Source organism: Aotus nancymaae, unplaced genomic scaffold (genome assembly GCF_030222135.1).
Source record: "Aotus nancymaae isolate 86718 unplaced genomic scaffold, 86718_ANA_hifiasm-v0.15.2.pri h1tg000036l, whole genome shotgun sequence".
Lineage (NCBI taxonomy): Eukaryota > Metazoa > Chordata > Mammalia > Primates > Aotidae > Aotus > Aotus nancymaae.
This window is the reverse complement of record NW_026988450.1, coordinates 92,723,365-92,739,013: the sequence shown is the minus strand read 5'-3', so window position 1 is coordinate 92,739,013 and position 15,649 is coordinate 92,723,365. Positions and strand designations below refer to the sequence as shown.

At 58.7% G+C, this 15,649-nt stretch overlaps 1 protein-coding gene across 4 annotated transcripts in view; it reads right to left on the bottom strand.

Moving 5' to 3' along the window:
- MROH1 (maestro heat like repeat family member 1) overlaps positions 1 to 15,649 on the bottom strand; it is a 131,704-nt gene that overhangs the window by 20,831 nt on the left and 95,224 nt on the right. For 3 of the 4 annotated variants that reach the window (XM_064384717.1, XM_012473282.3, XM_064384719.1), the window contains 17 exons: positions 15,415 to 15,559; positions 15,268 to 15,308; positions 14,878 to 15,019; positions 14,489 to 14,541; positions 14,063 to 14,170; positions 13,645 to 13,764; positions 13,270 to 13,392; positions 12,295 to 12,441; positions 12,166 to 12,192; positions 11,190 to 11,312; positions 10,861 to 10,940; positions 10,550 to 10,664; positions 10,346 to 10,441; positions 9,585 to 9,689; positions 7,519 to 7,654; positions 7,276 to 7,388; positions 6,036 to 6,188 (listed from right to left, as the gene is read on the bottom strand). In XM_064384717.1, coding sequence (XP_064240787.1) covers positions 6,036 to 6,188; positions 7,276 to 7,388; positions 7,519 to 7,654; positions 9,585 to 9,689; positions 10,346 to 10,441; positions 10,550 to 10,664; positions 10,861 to 10,940; positions 11,190 to 11,312; positions 12,166 to 12,192; positions 12,295 to 12,441; positions 13,270 to 13,392; positions 13,645 to 13,764; positions 14,063 to 14,170; positions 14,489 to 14,541; positions 14,878 to 15,019; positions 15,268 to 15,308; positions 15,415 to 15,559 — 1,827 coding nt within the window. The remainder of the gene's footprint in view (positions 1 to 6,035; positions 6,189 to 7,275; positions 7,389 to 7,518; positions 7,655 to 9,584; positions 9,690 to 10,345; positions 10,442 to 10,549; positions 10,665 to 10,860; positions 10,941 to 11,189; positions 11,313 to 12,165; positions 12,193 to 12,294; positions 12,442 to 13,269; positions 13,393 to 13,644; positions 13,765 to 14,062; positions 14,171 to 14,488; positions 14,542 to 14,877; positions 15,020 to 15,267; positions 15,309 to 15,414; positions 15,560 to 15,649) is intronic. The other variant, XM_064384718.1, reaches the window with a different exon arrangement.

Genomic DNA, 15,649 nt, shown 5'->3' with positions numbered 1-15,649 from the left:
CAGCACTGAGAGTCACACACAGCACTGAGCCTCACACACAGCACTGAGAGTCACACACAGCACTGAGCCTCACACACAGCACTGAGCCTCACACATAGCACTGAGCCTCGCACACAGCACTGAGAGTCACACACAGCACTGAGCCTCGCACACAGCACTGAGAGTCACACACAGCACTGAGCGTCACACACAGCACTGAGCCTCAAACGCAGTACTGAGAGTCACACACAGCACTGAGCCCCACACGCAGCACTAAGCGTCAAACACAGCACTGAGCTCCACATTCAGCACGGAGAGTCACACACAGCACTGAGCCTCACACACAGCACTGAGAGTCACACACAGCACTGAGAGTCACACACAGCACTGAGCGTCACACACAGCACTGAGCCTCACACACAGCACCGAGAGTCACACACAGCACTGAGCGTCACACACAGCACTGAGCCTCACACACAGCACGGAGAGTCACACACAGCACTGAGAGTCACACACAGCACTGAGTCTCACACACAGCACTGAGCGTCACACACAGCACTGAGAGTCACACACAGCACTCAGCCTCACACACAGCACTGAGAGTCACAAAGCACTGAGCCTCACACTCAGCACTGAGAGTCACACACAGCACTGAGCGTGACACACAGCACTGATCCGAACACACAGCACTGAGAGTCACACACAGCACTGTGTCTCACACATAGCACTGAGAGTCACACACAGCACTGAGCGTCACACACAGCACTGAGCCTCACACAGAGCACTGAGAGTCACACACAGCACTGAGAGACACACAGCACTGAGAGTCACACAGAGCATTGAGTCTCACACACAGAACTGAGCCTCACACACAGCACTGAGAGTCACACACAGCACTGAGAGTGATACACAGCACTGAGCCTCACATACAGCACTGAGAGTCACACACAGCACTGAGACTCACACACAGCACTGAGTCTCACACACAGCACTGAGAGTCACACACAGCACTGAGCCTCACACACAGCACTGAGCCTCACACACAGTACTGAGCCTCACACACAGCACTGAGAGTCACACACATCACTGAGCCTCACACACAGCACTGAGAGTCACACACAGCACTGAGCCTCACACACAGCACGGAGCCTCACACACAGTACTGAGCCTCACACACAGCACTGAGAGTCACACACATCACTGAGCCTCACACACAGCACTGAGTCACACAGAGCACTGAGCCTCACACACAGCACTGAGAGTCACACACAGCACTGAGCCTCACACACAGCACTGAGAGTCAAAAACAGCACTGAGCCTCAGAGACACCACTGAGCCTCACACACAGCACTGAGCCTCACACATAGCACTGAGCATCACACACAGCACTGAGAGTCACACACAGCACTGAGCGTCACACACAGCACTGAGTCTCACACAGCACTGAGCGTCACACACAGCACTGAGAGTCACACAAAGCACTGAGCCTCAGACACCGCACTGAGAGTCACACACAGCACTGAGCGTCACATACAGCACTGAGACTCACACACAGCACTGAGAGTCACACACAGGAGTAAGCCTCACACACAGCACTGAGAGTCACACACAGCACTGAGCCTCACACACAGCACTGAGACTCACACACAGCACTGAGTCACACACAGCACTGAGGCTCACACACAGCACTGAGCGTCACACACAGCACTGAGAGTCAAACACAGCACTGAGTCTCACACACAGCACTGAGCGTCACACACAGCACTGAGCCTCTCACACAGCACTGAGCCTCACACAGAGCACTGAGAGTCACACACAGCACTGAACCTCACACAGAGGACTTAGAGTCACACACAGCACTGAGCCTCACACACAGCACTGAGCCTCAGACACCGCACTGAGCCTCACACACAGCACTGAGAGTCACACAGCACTGAGCGTCACACACAGCACTGAGAGTCACACACAGGACTAAGCCTCACACACAGCACTGAGAGTCACGCACAGCACTGAGTTTCACACAGCAGTGAGCATCACACACAGCACTGAGAGTCACACACAGCACTGAGTCTCACACACAGCAGTGAGCGTCACACACAGCACTGAGAGTCACACACAGCACTGAGAGTCACACACAGCACTGAGTCTCACACACACCACTGAGCGTCACACACAGCACTGAGAGTCACACACAGCACTCAGCCTCACACATAGCACTGAGAGTCACAAAGCACTGAGCCTCACACTCAGCACTGAGAGTCAGACACAGCACTGAGCGTGACACACAGCACTGAGCCTCACACACAGCACTGAGAGTCACACACAGCACTGACAGTCAGACACAGCACTGAGTCCCATACACAGCACTGAGCCTCACACACAGCACTGAGCCTCACACTCAGCACTGAGAGTCACACACAGCACTGAGCCTCACACACAGCACTGAGAGTCACACAGAGCACTGAGTCTCACACACAGCACTGAGCCACACACACAGCACTGAGCGTCACACACAGCACTGAGTCTCACACACAGCACTGAGCCTCACACAGAGCACTGAGAGTCACACACAGCACTCAGCGTCACACACCGCACTGAGCCTCACAGACAGCACTGAGATTCACACACAGCACTGAGAGTCACACACAGCACTGAGTCTCACACACAGCACTGAGATTCACACACAGCACTGAGAGTCACACACAGCACTGAGAGTCACACACAGCACTGAGAGTCACACACAGCACTGAGTCTCACACACAGCACTGTGAGTCACAGACAGCACTGAGACTCACACACAGCACTGAGCCTCACACTCAGCCCTGAGTCACACACAGCAGTGAGCATCACAGACAGCACTGAGTCACACACAGCACTGAGCCTCACACACAGCACTGAGCCTCACACAGCACTGAGCCTCACACACAGCACTGAGCGTCACACACAGCACTGAGCCTCACACACAGCACTGAGCCTCACACACAGCACTGAGAGTCACACACAGCACTGAGCGTCACACACAGCACTCAAGAGTCACACACAGCAGTGAGCCTCACACACAGCACTGAGAGTCACAGACAGCACTGAGCGTCACAAACAGCACTGAGCCTCACACACAGCACTGAGAGGCACACACAGCATTGAGCCTCACACTCAGCACTGAGCCTCACACTCAGCACTGAGAGTCACACACAGCACTGAGTGTCACACACAGCACTGAGCCTCACACACAGCACTGAACCTCACACACAGCACTGAGCCTCACACACAGCACTCAGAGTCACACACAGCACTGAGAGTCACACACAGCACTGAGCCTCACAGACAGCACTGAGCCTCACACAGAGCACTGAGAGTCACACACAGCACTCAGTGTCACACACAGCACTGAGCCTCACACACAGCACTGAGAGTCACACACTGCACTGAGCCTCACAGTCAGCACTGAGAGTCAGACACAGCACTGAGAGTCACACACAGCACTGAGTCTCATACACAGCAATGAGCGTCACACACAGCACTGAGAGTCACACACAGCACTGAGCCTCACACACAGCACTGAGAGTCACACACAGCACTGAGCCTCACACAGAGCACTGAGTCACACACAGCACTGAGTCTCACATACAGCACTGAGCCTCACACACAGCACTGATAGTCACTCACAGCACTGAGCCTCACACACAGCACTGAGTCACACACATCACTGAGCCTCACACTCAGCACTGAGAGTCAGACACAGCACTCAGAGTCACACACAGCACTGAGCCTCACAAACAGCACTGTGAGTCACACACAGCACTGAGACTCACACACAGCACTGAGCCTCACACTCAGCCCTGAGTCACACACAGCAGTGAGCATCACAGACAGCACTGAGTCACACACAGCACTGAGCCTCACACACAGCACTGAGCCTCACACAGCACTGAGCCTCACACACAGCACTGAGCGTCACACACAGCACTGAGCATCACACACAGCACTGAGCCTCACACACAGCACTGAGCCTCACACACAGCACTGAGAGTCACACACAGCACTGAGCGTCACACACAGCACTCAGAGTCACACACAGCAGTGAGCCTCACACACAGCACTGAGAGTCACAGACAGCACTGAGAGTCACAAACAGCACTGAGCCTCACACACAGCACTGAGAGGCACACACAGCATTGAGCCTCACACTCAGCACTGAGCCTCACACTCAGCACTGAGAGTCACACACAGCACTGAGCGTCACACACAGCACTGAGCCTCACACACAGCACTGAACCTCACACACAGCACTGAGCCTCACACACAGCACTCAGAGTCACACACAGCACTGAGAGTCACACACAGCACTGAGCCTCACACACAGCACTGAGAGTCACACACAGCACTGAGTCTCACAGACAGCACTGAGCCTCACACACAGAACTGAGAGTCACACACAGCACTGAGAGTCACACACAGTATTGAGAGTCACACACAGCACTGAGCCTCACACACAGCACTGAGAGTCACACACAACAGTAAGCCTCACACTCAGCACTGAGAGTCACACACAGCACTGAGCGTCACACACAGCACTGATAGTCACACACAGCACTGAGCCTCAGACACAGCACTTAGCGTCACACACAGCACTGAGAGTCACACACAGCACTGAGCCTCACACACAGCACTGAGAGTCACACATAGCACTGAGAGTCACACACAGCACTGAGTCCCATACACAGCACTGAGCCTCACACACAGCACTGAGCCTCACACTCAGCACTGAGAGTCACACACAGCACTGAGCCTCACACACAGCACTGAGAGTCACACAGAGCACTGAGTCTCACACACAGCACTGAGCCTCACACACAGTACTGAGCGTCACACACAGCACTGAGTCTCACACACAGCACTGAGCCTCACACAGAGCACTGAGAGTCACACACAGCACTCAGCGTCACACACCGCACTGAGCCTCACAGACAGCACTGAGAGTCACACACAGCACTGAGAGTCATACACAGCACTGAGCCTCACAGAGAGCACTGAGAGTCACACACAGCACTGAGTCTCACACCCAGCACTGAGAGTCACACACAGCACTGAGCCTCACACACAGCACTGAGAGTCACACACAGCAGTGAGCCTCACAGACAGCACTGAGAGTCACACACAGCACTGAGAGTCACACACAGCAGTGAGCCTCACAGACAGCACTGAGAGTCACACGCAGCACTGAGAGTCACACACAGCACTGAGCCTCACACACAGAACTGAGCCTCACACGCAGCACTGAGACTCACACACAGCCCTGAGTCTCACACACAGCACTGAGCCTCACACACAGCACTGAGCCTCACACACAGTACTGAGTCACACACAGCACTGAGTCCCACACACAGCACTGAGCCTCACACACAGCACTACGAGTCACACACAGCACTGAGCCTTACAGTGAGCACTGAGCATCAGCTTCAAACTACTGCATGGAGGCCGCATAGTGAGAGGCAGCCGTGGGGCTCGGATGGCCCCAGACACGGTGGGAGGTCAATGAGGGGCAGGGCAGCAGGACAGTGCCCGCCCAGTGCTGGACCCTAGAATCCCTCAGCTAGGTGGCCTCCTGAGAACCCAGGTGAACCCTCCGTCCACGTCCACGCCAGCAATGCGAGTGGGGGCTCGGCCAGGTCTCAGGAAACATGAGTGCTTTCACGTGCTTTTCCCCCTTATTCGCTCAGCACCTGTTTTTGCCCAATTCTAACCCCTGTCCTCAGAAATAAGAGAAAGATTTGTCCATAGCAGTCCTGCAGGGAGAAGGGGCAGAGCAGTGAGGGTCACACCCAGGGAGGGCCAGGGAGGGCAGTGCAGGACAGGCCAGGGCCAGCCTCATCGCGCCCACACCCGAGGTGCCACCTCTCCGGGAGCCACTGCCCTGCCCGCCCTGCCCTACCTTCTCTCACCTTCTCCTGGAGCTGGAGGCCCATTGCTGCCCTGCCCTCCCGCCCTACCCCACCCTCTCCCCGAGCCACACCCCACTCCTGCTCCGCCCACCCCACACCTCCCACCTCTCCCACCTTCTCCTGGAGTGCTCCGCCCCGCTCCTGCAGCAGGCAGTTGATCATGACGGTAGCTGCTCGGGAGCAGTTCTGATCTGGGTCTCCCAGGCCCTCAAACATAGTTAGCAAGAGGCTGATGAGCTGGTCTGGTGGGAGGCGCCTGGCAATGATCTAGGAGGAAGGTGAAGCCGGAAGGTTGGGGAGGAAAGGGGATCACCTCCAAAACTACTTCCCACGGGCAGGAGGCCATGTCCCTCCTCGCAGCCTTGCCCCACCTTCCAGCCCTGTGCCTTCGAAAAGCTCGAAGCATGTGGGTGGGGTCTCATTCTCCAGAAGCTGCCAGGGCCTGCTACAGCGTGGCGGGCTCCTGGAAGGCGGCGCCTGGGCAGCTGCAGGCTGGCACCCTCCTCGGCTCCCTGTGGCCAGTGAAGTGCGCTGGGCACAGCCTGTGGTGCAGTCGCCCTGGAGCTCTCTAGAACACGGGGTCAAGGGCAGATGGGCCTTGGCTCACACCTGTAATCCCAGCACCAGAAAGGGCCCAGTTGACCCACCCTCCTTCCTCTGTAGGAGACACAGTCTCTTTACCTGGAAGGCCATTCCTAAGCACCAGATGGAGACAGGCAGTGCCCACCTTGGGGACCCACATGAGAACACTGAGGGAGGGGCAGCTTTCTTATCCCCTTGGAGGGACTTTTTGTTTTTTGAAATGCAAATTCTTTAATAGAACTCAAGTTTGTGTTTTAACATGGGCCATCCTCCCTCCAAATGGCAGTGGGCAAAGCACCTTGATCAGCTGAAGTCGAAGGCAGGGCCCGGCCCTGGCCCCTTGGCAAGAGGGCTAGAGCCCGCTGCACCCCGCAGGCGATGACCCCAGCCCCCTACATGGCTCTCGGGTAGTCTTTGGGCACAAAGCAGGCCCTGGAATACTGCATGTTCACGAGCAGGCCAGGGTGTAAGTGGCAGGCAGAGGGCGGCCGGGCCTTGTGGCATCCCATTCCCTCCTCGGCCTCTGCCAGGTCTCAAGACAAACCGCACCTTCCTCTTGCACGGACTGTACTGCCATGGCGTAGGCGGATGTGGGTGATGGGGCCAGTCCAGGGCAGCACCAGCAACACAAACACCCAGGCCCCTGCTCCCTGCCCACTGGCCATGGGTGGCACTTACAGAGGCTAGAGGAGGCCAGGTGCTGCCTCGGAAGTCCCCGTTAGCCCCAGACAGTGCCAGCCTGCCTTCCGGCCGCAGAGCTCCCAGCTGGTACCTGGCCTACGCTGTGGCAGGTGTGGAAGAGAATGGCGGGGTCAGGGTGCACGAGGCCATCCTTGAGGCTGAGGAGCCGTTCCACCACGTCATCGCGGTAGTCCCGGGAGAAGCCTGAGAGGTGGCAGGAATGGGCAGTTGGGCCCAGGCCCTCCCTGGTGATCCCGCAGCCTGGACTCTGCACTTCACACCTCCCGGCACCCCTGCATGACCACTGGCCTCTGTACCCCTGACAAAGGCTCACCCTCATAGCCGAGCTGGAGGCAGAGCAGGGAGTGGATGCAGTCCATAGCCTCCTGGCGGGTGGCAGGCCACAGGTCCGCACACCTCGGAGAAAGGAGCCCGACGAGGAGGCCCAGGTTGTGGAAGGGCACCAGGGCCTGGAGGCGAAGATGGCTGGGCTATTGGAACGCTGGGGGTGGGCAGATGCCACCTATGCCATCTACACCCAGAGGAGGGCTAGAGTGTGGCCAGGAGTGCTGCTAGTGTCCACGAAGCTCTGGGCCCTTGATGTGGCCAACATGGCCCCCCAGTGAGCTCCCCCCTCCCCTCCCGCTGCAGCATGGGCCCCGCTCAGCTCAGCTCTGACCACACCTTGTCTGCACCCAGACCACACAGGATCCCATGCTGGACCCCTACAAGAAGGGGCAGGCCGTGCCAATGTGGGGCAAGCAGGTGTGTGCAGGCAGACAGACAACCAGGGTTAGGAGGGGGCCCCCAAATGGGCAACAGAGGGCAGGTCGGGGTGGGAGGAGCACACGGGCTCTGCTGATTTGGGTGAGGGGCAGGACTGTACAAGACCCCCTTGCACCCTGACTGGTTCTGGTCCTACCTCCCAGAGCCTTTCTGTTCTCCTCAGTCCTGCCCCTCCCATGCTCCTACTTCCACACTCCTCCCCAGCATACGTACCTGTTACCCTCCCACCACTTGCTCCCTTCTCAGCCCCCACACGAGAGGCCTTCCTGGGAGGTGTTCCTACCCTGCTCCTGCACTGGTTCCTGGGCTCTGATGCTCTATCAGATGGAAACCTGGCATCTACCTTGATGCCAATGAAACTCCGCATCAGTGAGAAAGAATTTCAAGTCAGAGGGAAAGGCTGGAATGTTAGCTAAAGACTGCGGGTAAGCCGCCATGTTCTTGGTAAGGTTAGACACACGCCACACCATGCACCAAAGTAAGCTGCAGCCAGACCAGGGTTATGCGATGGGCAGGCCATGAAAGCCTGCAGATGGGAGGAGCCTTCAACACACAAGATTTGCTCACATAAAGAATGAAAGTTTCAGCTGAGTGAGGCGGCTCACACCTGTAATCCCAGCACTTTTGGAGGCTGAGGCTGGTGGATCACTTGAGGTCAGGAGTTCAAGACCAGCCTGGCCAACATGGCAAAACCCCATCTACTAAAAATACAAAAATTAGCCAGGCGTGGTGGGTGCCTGTAATCCTAGCTACTCGGGAGGCTGAGGCAGGAGAATCGCTTGAACCCAGGAGGCAGAAGTTGCTGTCAGCCAAGGTCACGCTGCTGTACTCCAGCCTGGGTAAGAGAGCAAGACACATTCTCAAAAAAAAAAAAAAAAAAAAAAAAGAAAAGAAAGAAAATTTTGGTGCATTAAAAAAAGGCCAGGTGCAGTGGCTCACATCTGTAATCCCAGCACTTTTGGAACCCAAGCCAGGAGGATCACTTGAGCCCAAGAGTTCATGATCAGCCTGGGCAATGTAGCAAGACTCCATCTTTACAAAAAATAAAAGAAGATTAGCTGGGTGTGGTGGCACGCACCTGTAGTCTCAGCTACTCGAGAGGCCAAGGTGAGAGGATCACTTGAGCCCAGGAGTTCCAGGCTGCAGTGAGCCATGTTTGCACCATTGCACTACAGCCTGGGCAACAGAGTGAGACCCTATCTCAGGGAAAAAAAGAGAGAGAGAGAAAAAAAAAAGCCTAGAATAATCCTGATAGATAACAAAAAGATATTTAGAAAAATCTACTATCTGTTCCTGATAAAAATTCTCATTAAAATAAACAGATGCTTCTGGAACATGATAAAAAAATATCGTCAACCAAAGCAAGCGCTGTGCTTACCGGTGAAGCCCTGCAGACGAGAGGCGCACGTTCCTCCTGGCTAACAGTAGCCCTGATGACCACGGACAGCCATCCCTGACAACTCCCAGCCTTGACAGGCCCTCAACCCACATCTCCAGGGAGAGGACTGTGGTGTGAGCTGGGGTGGCGGCCAGAGGAAGCCAGGAAGCCTGCTTGCACTCTGGGTCATGAGTGTCACAGGGAGCAGCACCCCGGCCAGGGACCCAGGTACTCACGCTGACACGCAGGTGCTCCAGGAAGTAGCGCAGCAGGTGGGCACTTACGCCCAGGGACCGTGCCCGCTCGTGACCTCTTGGGGACTTGATCCACGGGCTCAGGTGCTGAGGAAGAGGGGGCTTCACACAGGCACTGCTCAGAGGGCAGCCCTGGGAGCAGGAGCCTTGTGCATCCTGGGCCAGCTCAGTGTCCCTGCCAGGCCATCCTTACCAGCCTACAGGGGGCCAAGCTGGGGACCCCAGAGTGGTGCCAGCCACAGGCCACTGCAGCTCCTCTGGCCCTGCCACTCTGTCCTCCAGTCTGGTCATAGACACAGGCCAGGCCAGGTGAACCTGGGGCCAGCGAGACTGTGGAGGCACAGGGTGGAGCCCCCCTTGGTCCTAGAAGAACATACTCTGAGCATGGGGGTTGGCCCCGCCCTGGCCCACCAGAGCACCACCCTGGCAGCGGCCCCCAGACAGTCAGGAGCCATGGGTACCCATGGGCCCGTCCATCCCCGCACCATGCAGTGGCGGGAGAGGAGGACAGGCTCCAGAGGTCCCACCAGGGTCAGGGCCTCCCGCATCTGCTTGCCGGCCCAGATCGGGGGGTGCACCTGCCTGTTCATAAACCGCCCTCAACTGCAGAGAGCACCAAACTGTCCCTGTGGTGCCCTGATGGGGAGAGAGGGCCAGGACAGGCAGGTGAGGGGCCAGCAGCCAGGTGGAGCCCCCTTCGTGCCCCTATCCCCGCCCCCACGACAGTTCCCACCCCTGCACACCTCAATCATGATCTGCAGGCCTTGGGGGGTCATGTTCTGCTGTAGAAGGCTAGTCAGCAGATCCTCAAGGGCATGCAGCGTGTCCAGATACAGGGACTGTAAGGAGAGCCAGGCCACCCGGCCCCGCCAGTGACCCTACCGCCTACAGCGGCCTTCCCGCTGCTCCCACGGTTGTGGACACAGGCAAGGGAAACACGGGGTTACCTCCTGGCAGCCTCCGTCCTCCCCCTTGGGCTCAGGCAGCAGGGCCATGACGCTGTGCAGGCAGCCACGGATCACATCCGCCCAGGCCTGCTTGTCCAGCGCCGGCTCCACGGAGCTAAGCGGCAAGTTAAGGGCTCCAGACAATAATCCCGAGGCTGAGGCCTGGACACCCAGCAACCTCCAGGCCTGTGCGGGCAGCACACCCACTGCCATGTTTAATCTGCCCCAGACCATGGCAGCGCCCCAGGCAGCACGCACGTGCGCACACACACACGAAGATGCACGGCCTGTGCAGAGGCGGGAAAGGATACACCAAATAAGTGCAGGTGAGCATGGCTTTCTTCCGAATAGGTGTCCTCAGGGAGTCCAGAGGCTCTGCCCTGATGAACTCCTGGGTGAGGCAGGTGCATGACTCAGCCCTTGGAGGAAGCGCCAGCTTCTCCTCCCTGGTCAGCCTCTGCCCCCCAGCCTAAGTGACAGGCGGGACCCAAGAAGCAGAGCCCCATCGGTCCCTAACACAGCCCCTCCCATGTTCCCAGGCTATATTCATGTTATCACCCTTGGTGGCCCCCATCCCCACCTCTGACCTCAGTCTCCCAGGAAGCTGCTTAAGGACCAGCCAGGCCACGGCCGCACTCACCATCATCTGCGCCACCAGCTCTGCTTTCCGGCTGAAGTGGAAGGAGCCAGCCTGGGTGCTGCTGCAGATGGCGCGGCTGATCATGCACATGCTCTGGACGAGGCACAGCTTCAGGGCTGGGTCCTGCAAGGACACAGAGCTGCAGGAGCTGCCCGTGCCTGCTCTCCAGGGCTGAACCTGCACACACCCATTTTCTTTCCTCTGAAGCCAGATGTGCTGCACTCTGCTCTCAAGGGAGCTCTCCAGACAGCCCTCTTGCTTATCAAAGTCCGTGTGGAAGAAGAAGGGGACACAGGGGTCCCCCGTGTCACACTCCAGGGAAGACAGACCGTAGAGCAGACACTGTGTGGTGTGACCAGAGGGCCCCCCATGGCAGAGGAAGAGCCCTCCAGGGGCTGGGAAGAAAGAGTCTCTCAGAACAGCCCCACCCTCCCAACCACCGCAGGAGAACGCGAAGGGTCTGTTCTTCAAGGAGGAGCTGACTGTCCTGAGAGAGGGTCTTGTCAGGTTAGTGCCAGGGATGACAGAAGGGAAACTTGTTAGTGAGGCTGCGGTGAGGTCTTGGGGGCCAGTGGAGCCTGCACTGCCACTCCCACTGGTTTTGGGCCTTGGCCCCGCTCCTAGATGCTCACTGAGGTCCGGGGAGGTGCAGCCCCCACGAGCACTGGGGAGCAGAGCCAGAGGAGGTTCCAGCTGTCCTGGGACGGGTGAGGCTGGCTGAACTCCCTGGGTGGAGTGGGGCGACAGCCCATGACCCAGCCCCTCTGAGGCACAGACGCCTCCCTTCTTCCCACTGCCGTCCAGGGCCCAGGCCAGGGCAGGAGTCCTGGGTGATGCTTCAGAATGCCCCCCAGGGACTGAGACCAGGAAGCCCCAGCAAGCGCCCCTTCCAGCCTCTGCCCATGAAGCTCAGCCCGCCCAGAGGAGGGCCAGGAGGGGAGAAGCCAGTCCAGCACGTGGTTCCTATACACTGTACCTTGCTTTCTACCTTTACTCCCAGAACCTGAACGACAAAAAGTGAAATGAGTTAAGATGCCAGGCCGGCACCAGTGTGAGTCCCTGGCGGCCCCAGCTCCCGGTGTGGCAGGCCCCCCACGATGCCCACCTTGGTGCTGAAGTGCTGGAAGATGTTCCGGAGGATGTCCGACTCCACTTTGGCCAGCACTAGCTCACGTGGGGCCCGGGCCGCCACGTGCCCGTAGCACAGGATCAGCGCGCTCTTCACCTTCTCCACCTCGTTCTCGCTTCGGTCCTGAGAGGCCAGAGGAACCAGCGGGACTTCAGTTACACAGTTACACTCCCCGACAGGAAGCCTCAGCCTCAGAGACTCCTGCAGTCTTCCCAGATGAAGGGCCAGAGCCAGTCAGTGATGGCAGAGGTGTGGCGCAGCCGAGCAGGGTTACCCGAATCTGGGGATAGGGAGAGTCTCTTTGAAAGGGCCAGGAGCACAGGCAGCCAGCCAGGCACGGACCCACTGGGCACTGAGTGGCAGAGGATGAGGGCCGAGGTAGCGAGGCTACATGGGAGGGTCAGGCAGAAGGCAGCCCAGAGGAGCTCAAGGCCACACCCTTGCTGCGCTGCAGACCTGTCCCCATCTGCCCAGCAAGGGCTGAGAGGCCCTGCGAGCTTGGCCCAGCCCTGAGATGCTGCAACTGAGACACAGTTATGGGACACAGAAAACAGAGGGACCACGGCCGGGGTGGGGGCCTGCAGCAGGGGCCCACTCCTTCCCTAAACCAGGCTGAGGTTCCACCAGCATGGTCAGTGCCTTGGCGAGAACGCAGAATCTACCAGCCATTAGTGGGCAGAGGCCTGTGCTGGCCACGAGCCCCTCTCATCACCCACACCTGGCAGAGACTCTGCCCTGGCCACAGCTACGTTTGCCTCCAGGAGACCATTCTGCCCGCTCCCCACTGGGCACGCCCACACACAGGCCCCGCCCATGGAGCGGATGCAGGAGCAAAAAGTGCTCCAGGGACGCAACCAGTTTCCTGCCCCACCCCACCCTGCAGGGCACGCCCTGAGCCTCAAACCTGTGGAAAGACAGCTGTCCCCAGCCTTGCACCCGTGTCAGCCTCACCTTAAAAATGTTGAGAATGCCTATGGATTTTCTGAACACCTCTGACTTCACGAAGTCTTCCAGCTGGGCCAGCGTGTCCTCGAGGTGGGAGATGGCACAGATCCCAAAGCAGCAGGCGAGGCCCTGGGGGGCAGCACACTCACCCCAGGCAGGGGAGGGCCCTTGCTGCCACACACGCACGCACACTGTCACGCGTGGACACAGGCACACCCACATGTACAGCCCCGTGCACGCCTGCATACACAGCTGCACATTGTGTACACACCTGCTGTCACATATGCACACCACATGTGTATGCACACATGCACGCACAGGCTGCCTCAGAGAACAGCAGGTGGCCGCCACCCTCCAGCCCCGGGGGTCCAGGGGCCCCACCTCACGTTCTGCCTCCTCCTGGTATCTGGCCGTCTCCAGCAGCTCCTGAAGGTGCTTCCTCACCACCTCCTTACTTGAAGCAGCACCCAGGGTGGTGCCTATGCATTTGTACAGGAAGTTCTGAAACAAAACCAGAGAACACGGCTGTGCCTGACTCCTGAGTACAGGGAGACCCAGCGCTGCCCCGGAATGCACCTCCCGCCCACACACTGGTGAGAGCTGCAGGGTGAGTCCGGGGCAACATCCGAGGAATAACGTGGAGATGGTGGGCTCTCGCACCTCCCAGCCCTCAGTCACCATGAGGAGGCTCTGCCAGGTCACCAGGGCCACGGGAGACGGGCCCAGAGGGCAAGTGACAGACACGAGACGCAGGAATTCAGAGCGCAACAACCACACTCAGAGCCCCAGCGGGCCCCACCTTCTCCTGGGGCGCCCCGTCGTAGCAGGGCAGCTGCCTGCACAGCTCCAGGCTCAGCTGGCAGATCCACGCGCTGTCAGAAACGATGGCCAGAGTGTCTCGCAGGAACTGTGGGCGAAGATGCCATTGAGGGGTAAACCCTCGGTGGGCAGCCAGGCCGCAGTTGGCTCACCAGGCAGGGTGAGAGGAGGCCCCCGTCGCTTGGGGCTGTGGCTGCTGGGCGGCTGGTGCCTTGTCACAGCACAGCTGCTCCCGCAAGGCTGCCGGGGTCCTCAGCCTCCACTCTGCCTGCTTGTTGGCTTCCCAGCCACACCACAAAGCGAGGTTGGGGCAAGTGGCCCAGCTTCTGCCACCACAACAGTCCTCAGGCCACGCAATGCCTAAAGGCCCAGGATGGGCCATGCTCTGACTACCCCCAGCGCTCACCATCAACAGCCTCTCCTCCCACTCCTCCTGTGGCAGGGTCTCTTCCGTATGCTCTGAAACGACAGCCGCCCAGGCCAGCCCATTCCAACACGCACAAGTGGGGCTCAGAGCCCAGCACCTGCCCTGAAGCTGGGGGTGCTCAGCATAGCCAGGCCCCACCAGCCCCACTGGTCCCTCCACCCTCCGCCTGCTCTCAGGAAACATCCAGCAGGAGAGCCTTTCAAGCCCCAGGCCATCTGGGGCCCTTCTTGGACCACAGGGGAGGCTGTTTTTTCCAATTACATAACCCTAGTCCCCACTGGCCACCCTAGTGCCACCTAGCAAAGGCAGGGTCAGAGAAGAGCTGCTTTCCCCACAGGACTATGCACCCATCCTGACCCCGGCCTCACCATCCAGGTACCCCAGCAGCAGTGGGACAGTTGTCTCCCAATGCTGACCCAGCAAAGGGTGAATGTTAGGGTGCAGAACACTGAGGAGTCGCAGCGCCACCACCCCACGTCCGTCCCCCAGGTAGGGGCTGGAAGACACGACCTGCAGATAGGCAGAGTGGGAGCTGGGTCTGAGCAGGGACTGCTGTCCATGCCCACAACCTGCCCCTGCAGGGCCACAGCACCTGAGAGGGGGCCTGGCTCTTTCTGAAGCTGGGCCGCCCGTGTAGAGGAAAACCATGCCTGAGCCCCAATCGTGGCTGCCCACTGGGAAGGTAGCCCCTTCCCAGCCCGGGTGGAGCGCAGGGACACATGGGGGCACCGGGCATGCTGTGAAAGGGCGAGGCTCACCAACAGTCTTGCAGTTACAGCATAGGGAGACGGGAGGCTCGCTGGAGACAAGAGGTGGAAACAGTCAGTGAGGGGCCTGGGACTGGGATCAGGAACTGGAGGATGGGGAGGTGGGGGCAGGAGTGGGGAGGGGGGTGTGGCGCGAACCATGGGCATCATATTGGATGAGGAAGGTGTCGGCCCCGTCCTCCTGCCTCTTCTGTGCCAGATGCAAGAGGCTCCTGCAGAGTGGAGTCAGGGCCCCGGTGAAGCGCACAGGGGTGAGGAACTGGAGCAGGTACGGCCAGAGGACCTGGGGGAGCAGAGGGCCTGGTCTGCATCTGCCCAGAGGAGGCTCCATGCAGACAGGGCCCTGCCAGAGCTTTGAAAGTTGAGACAGATC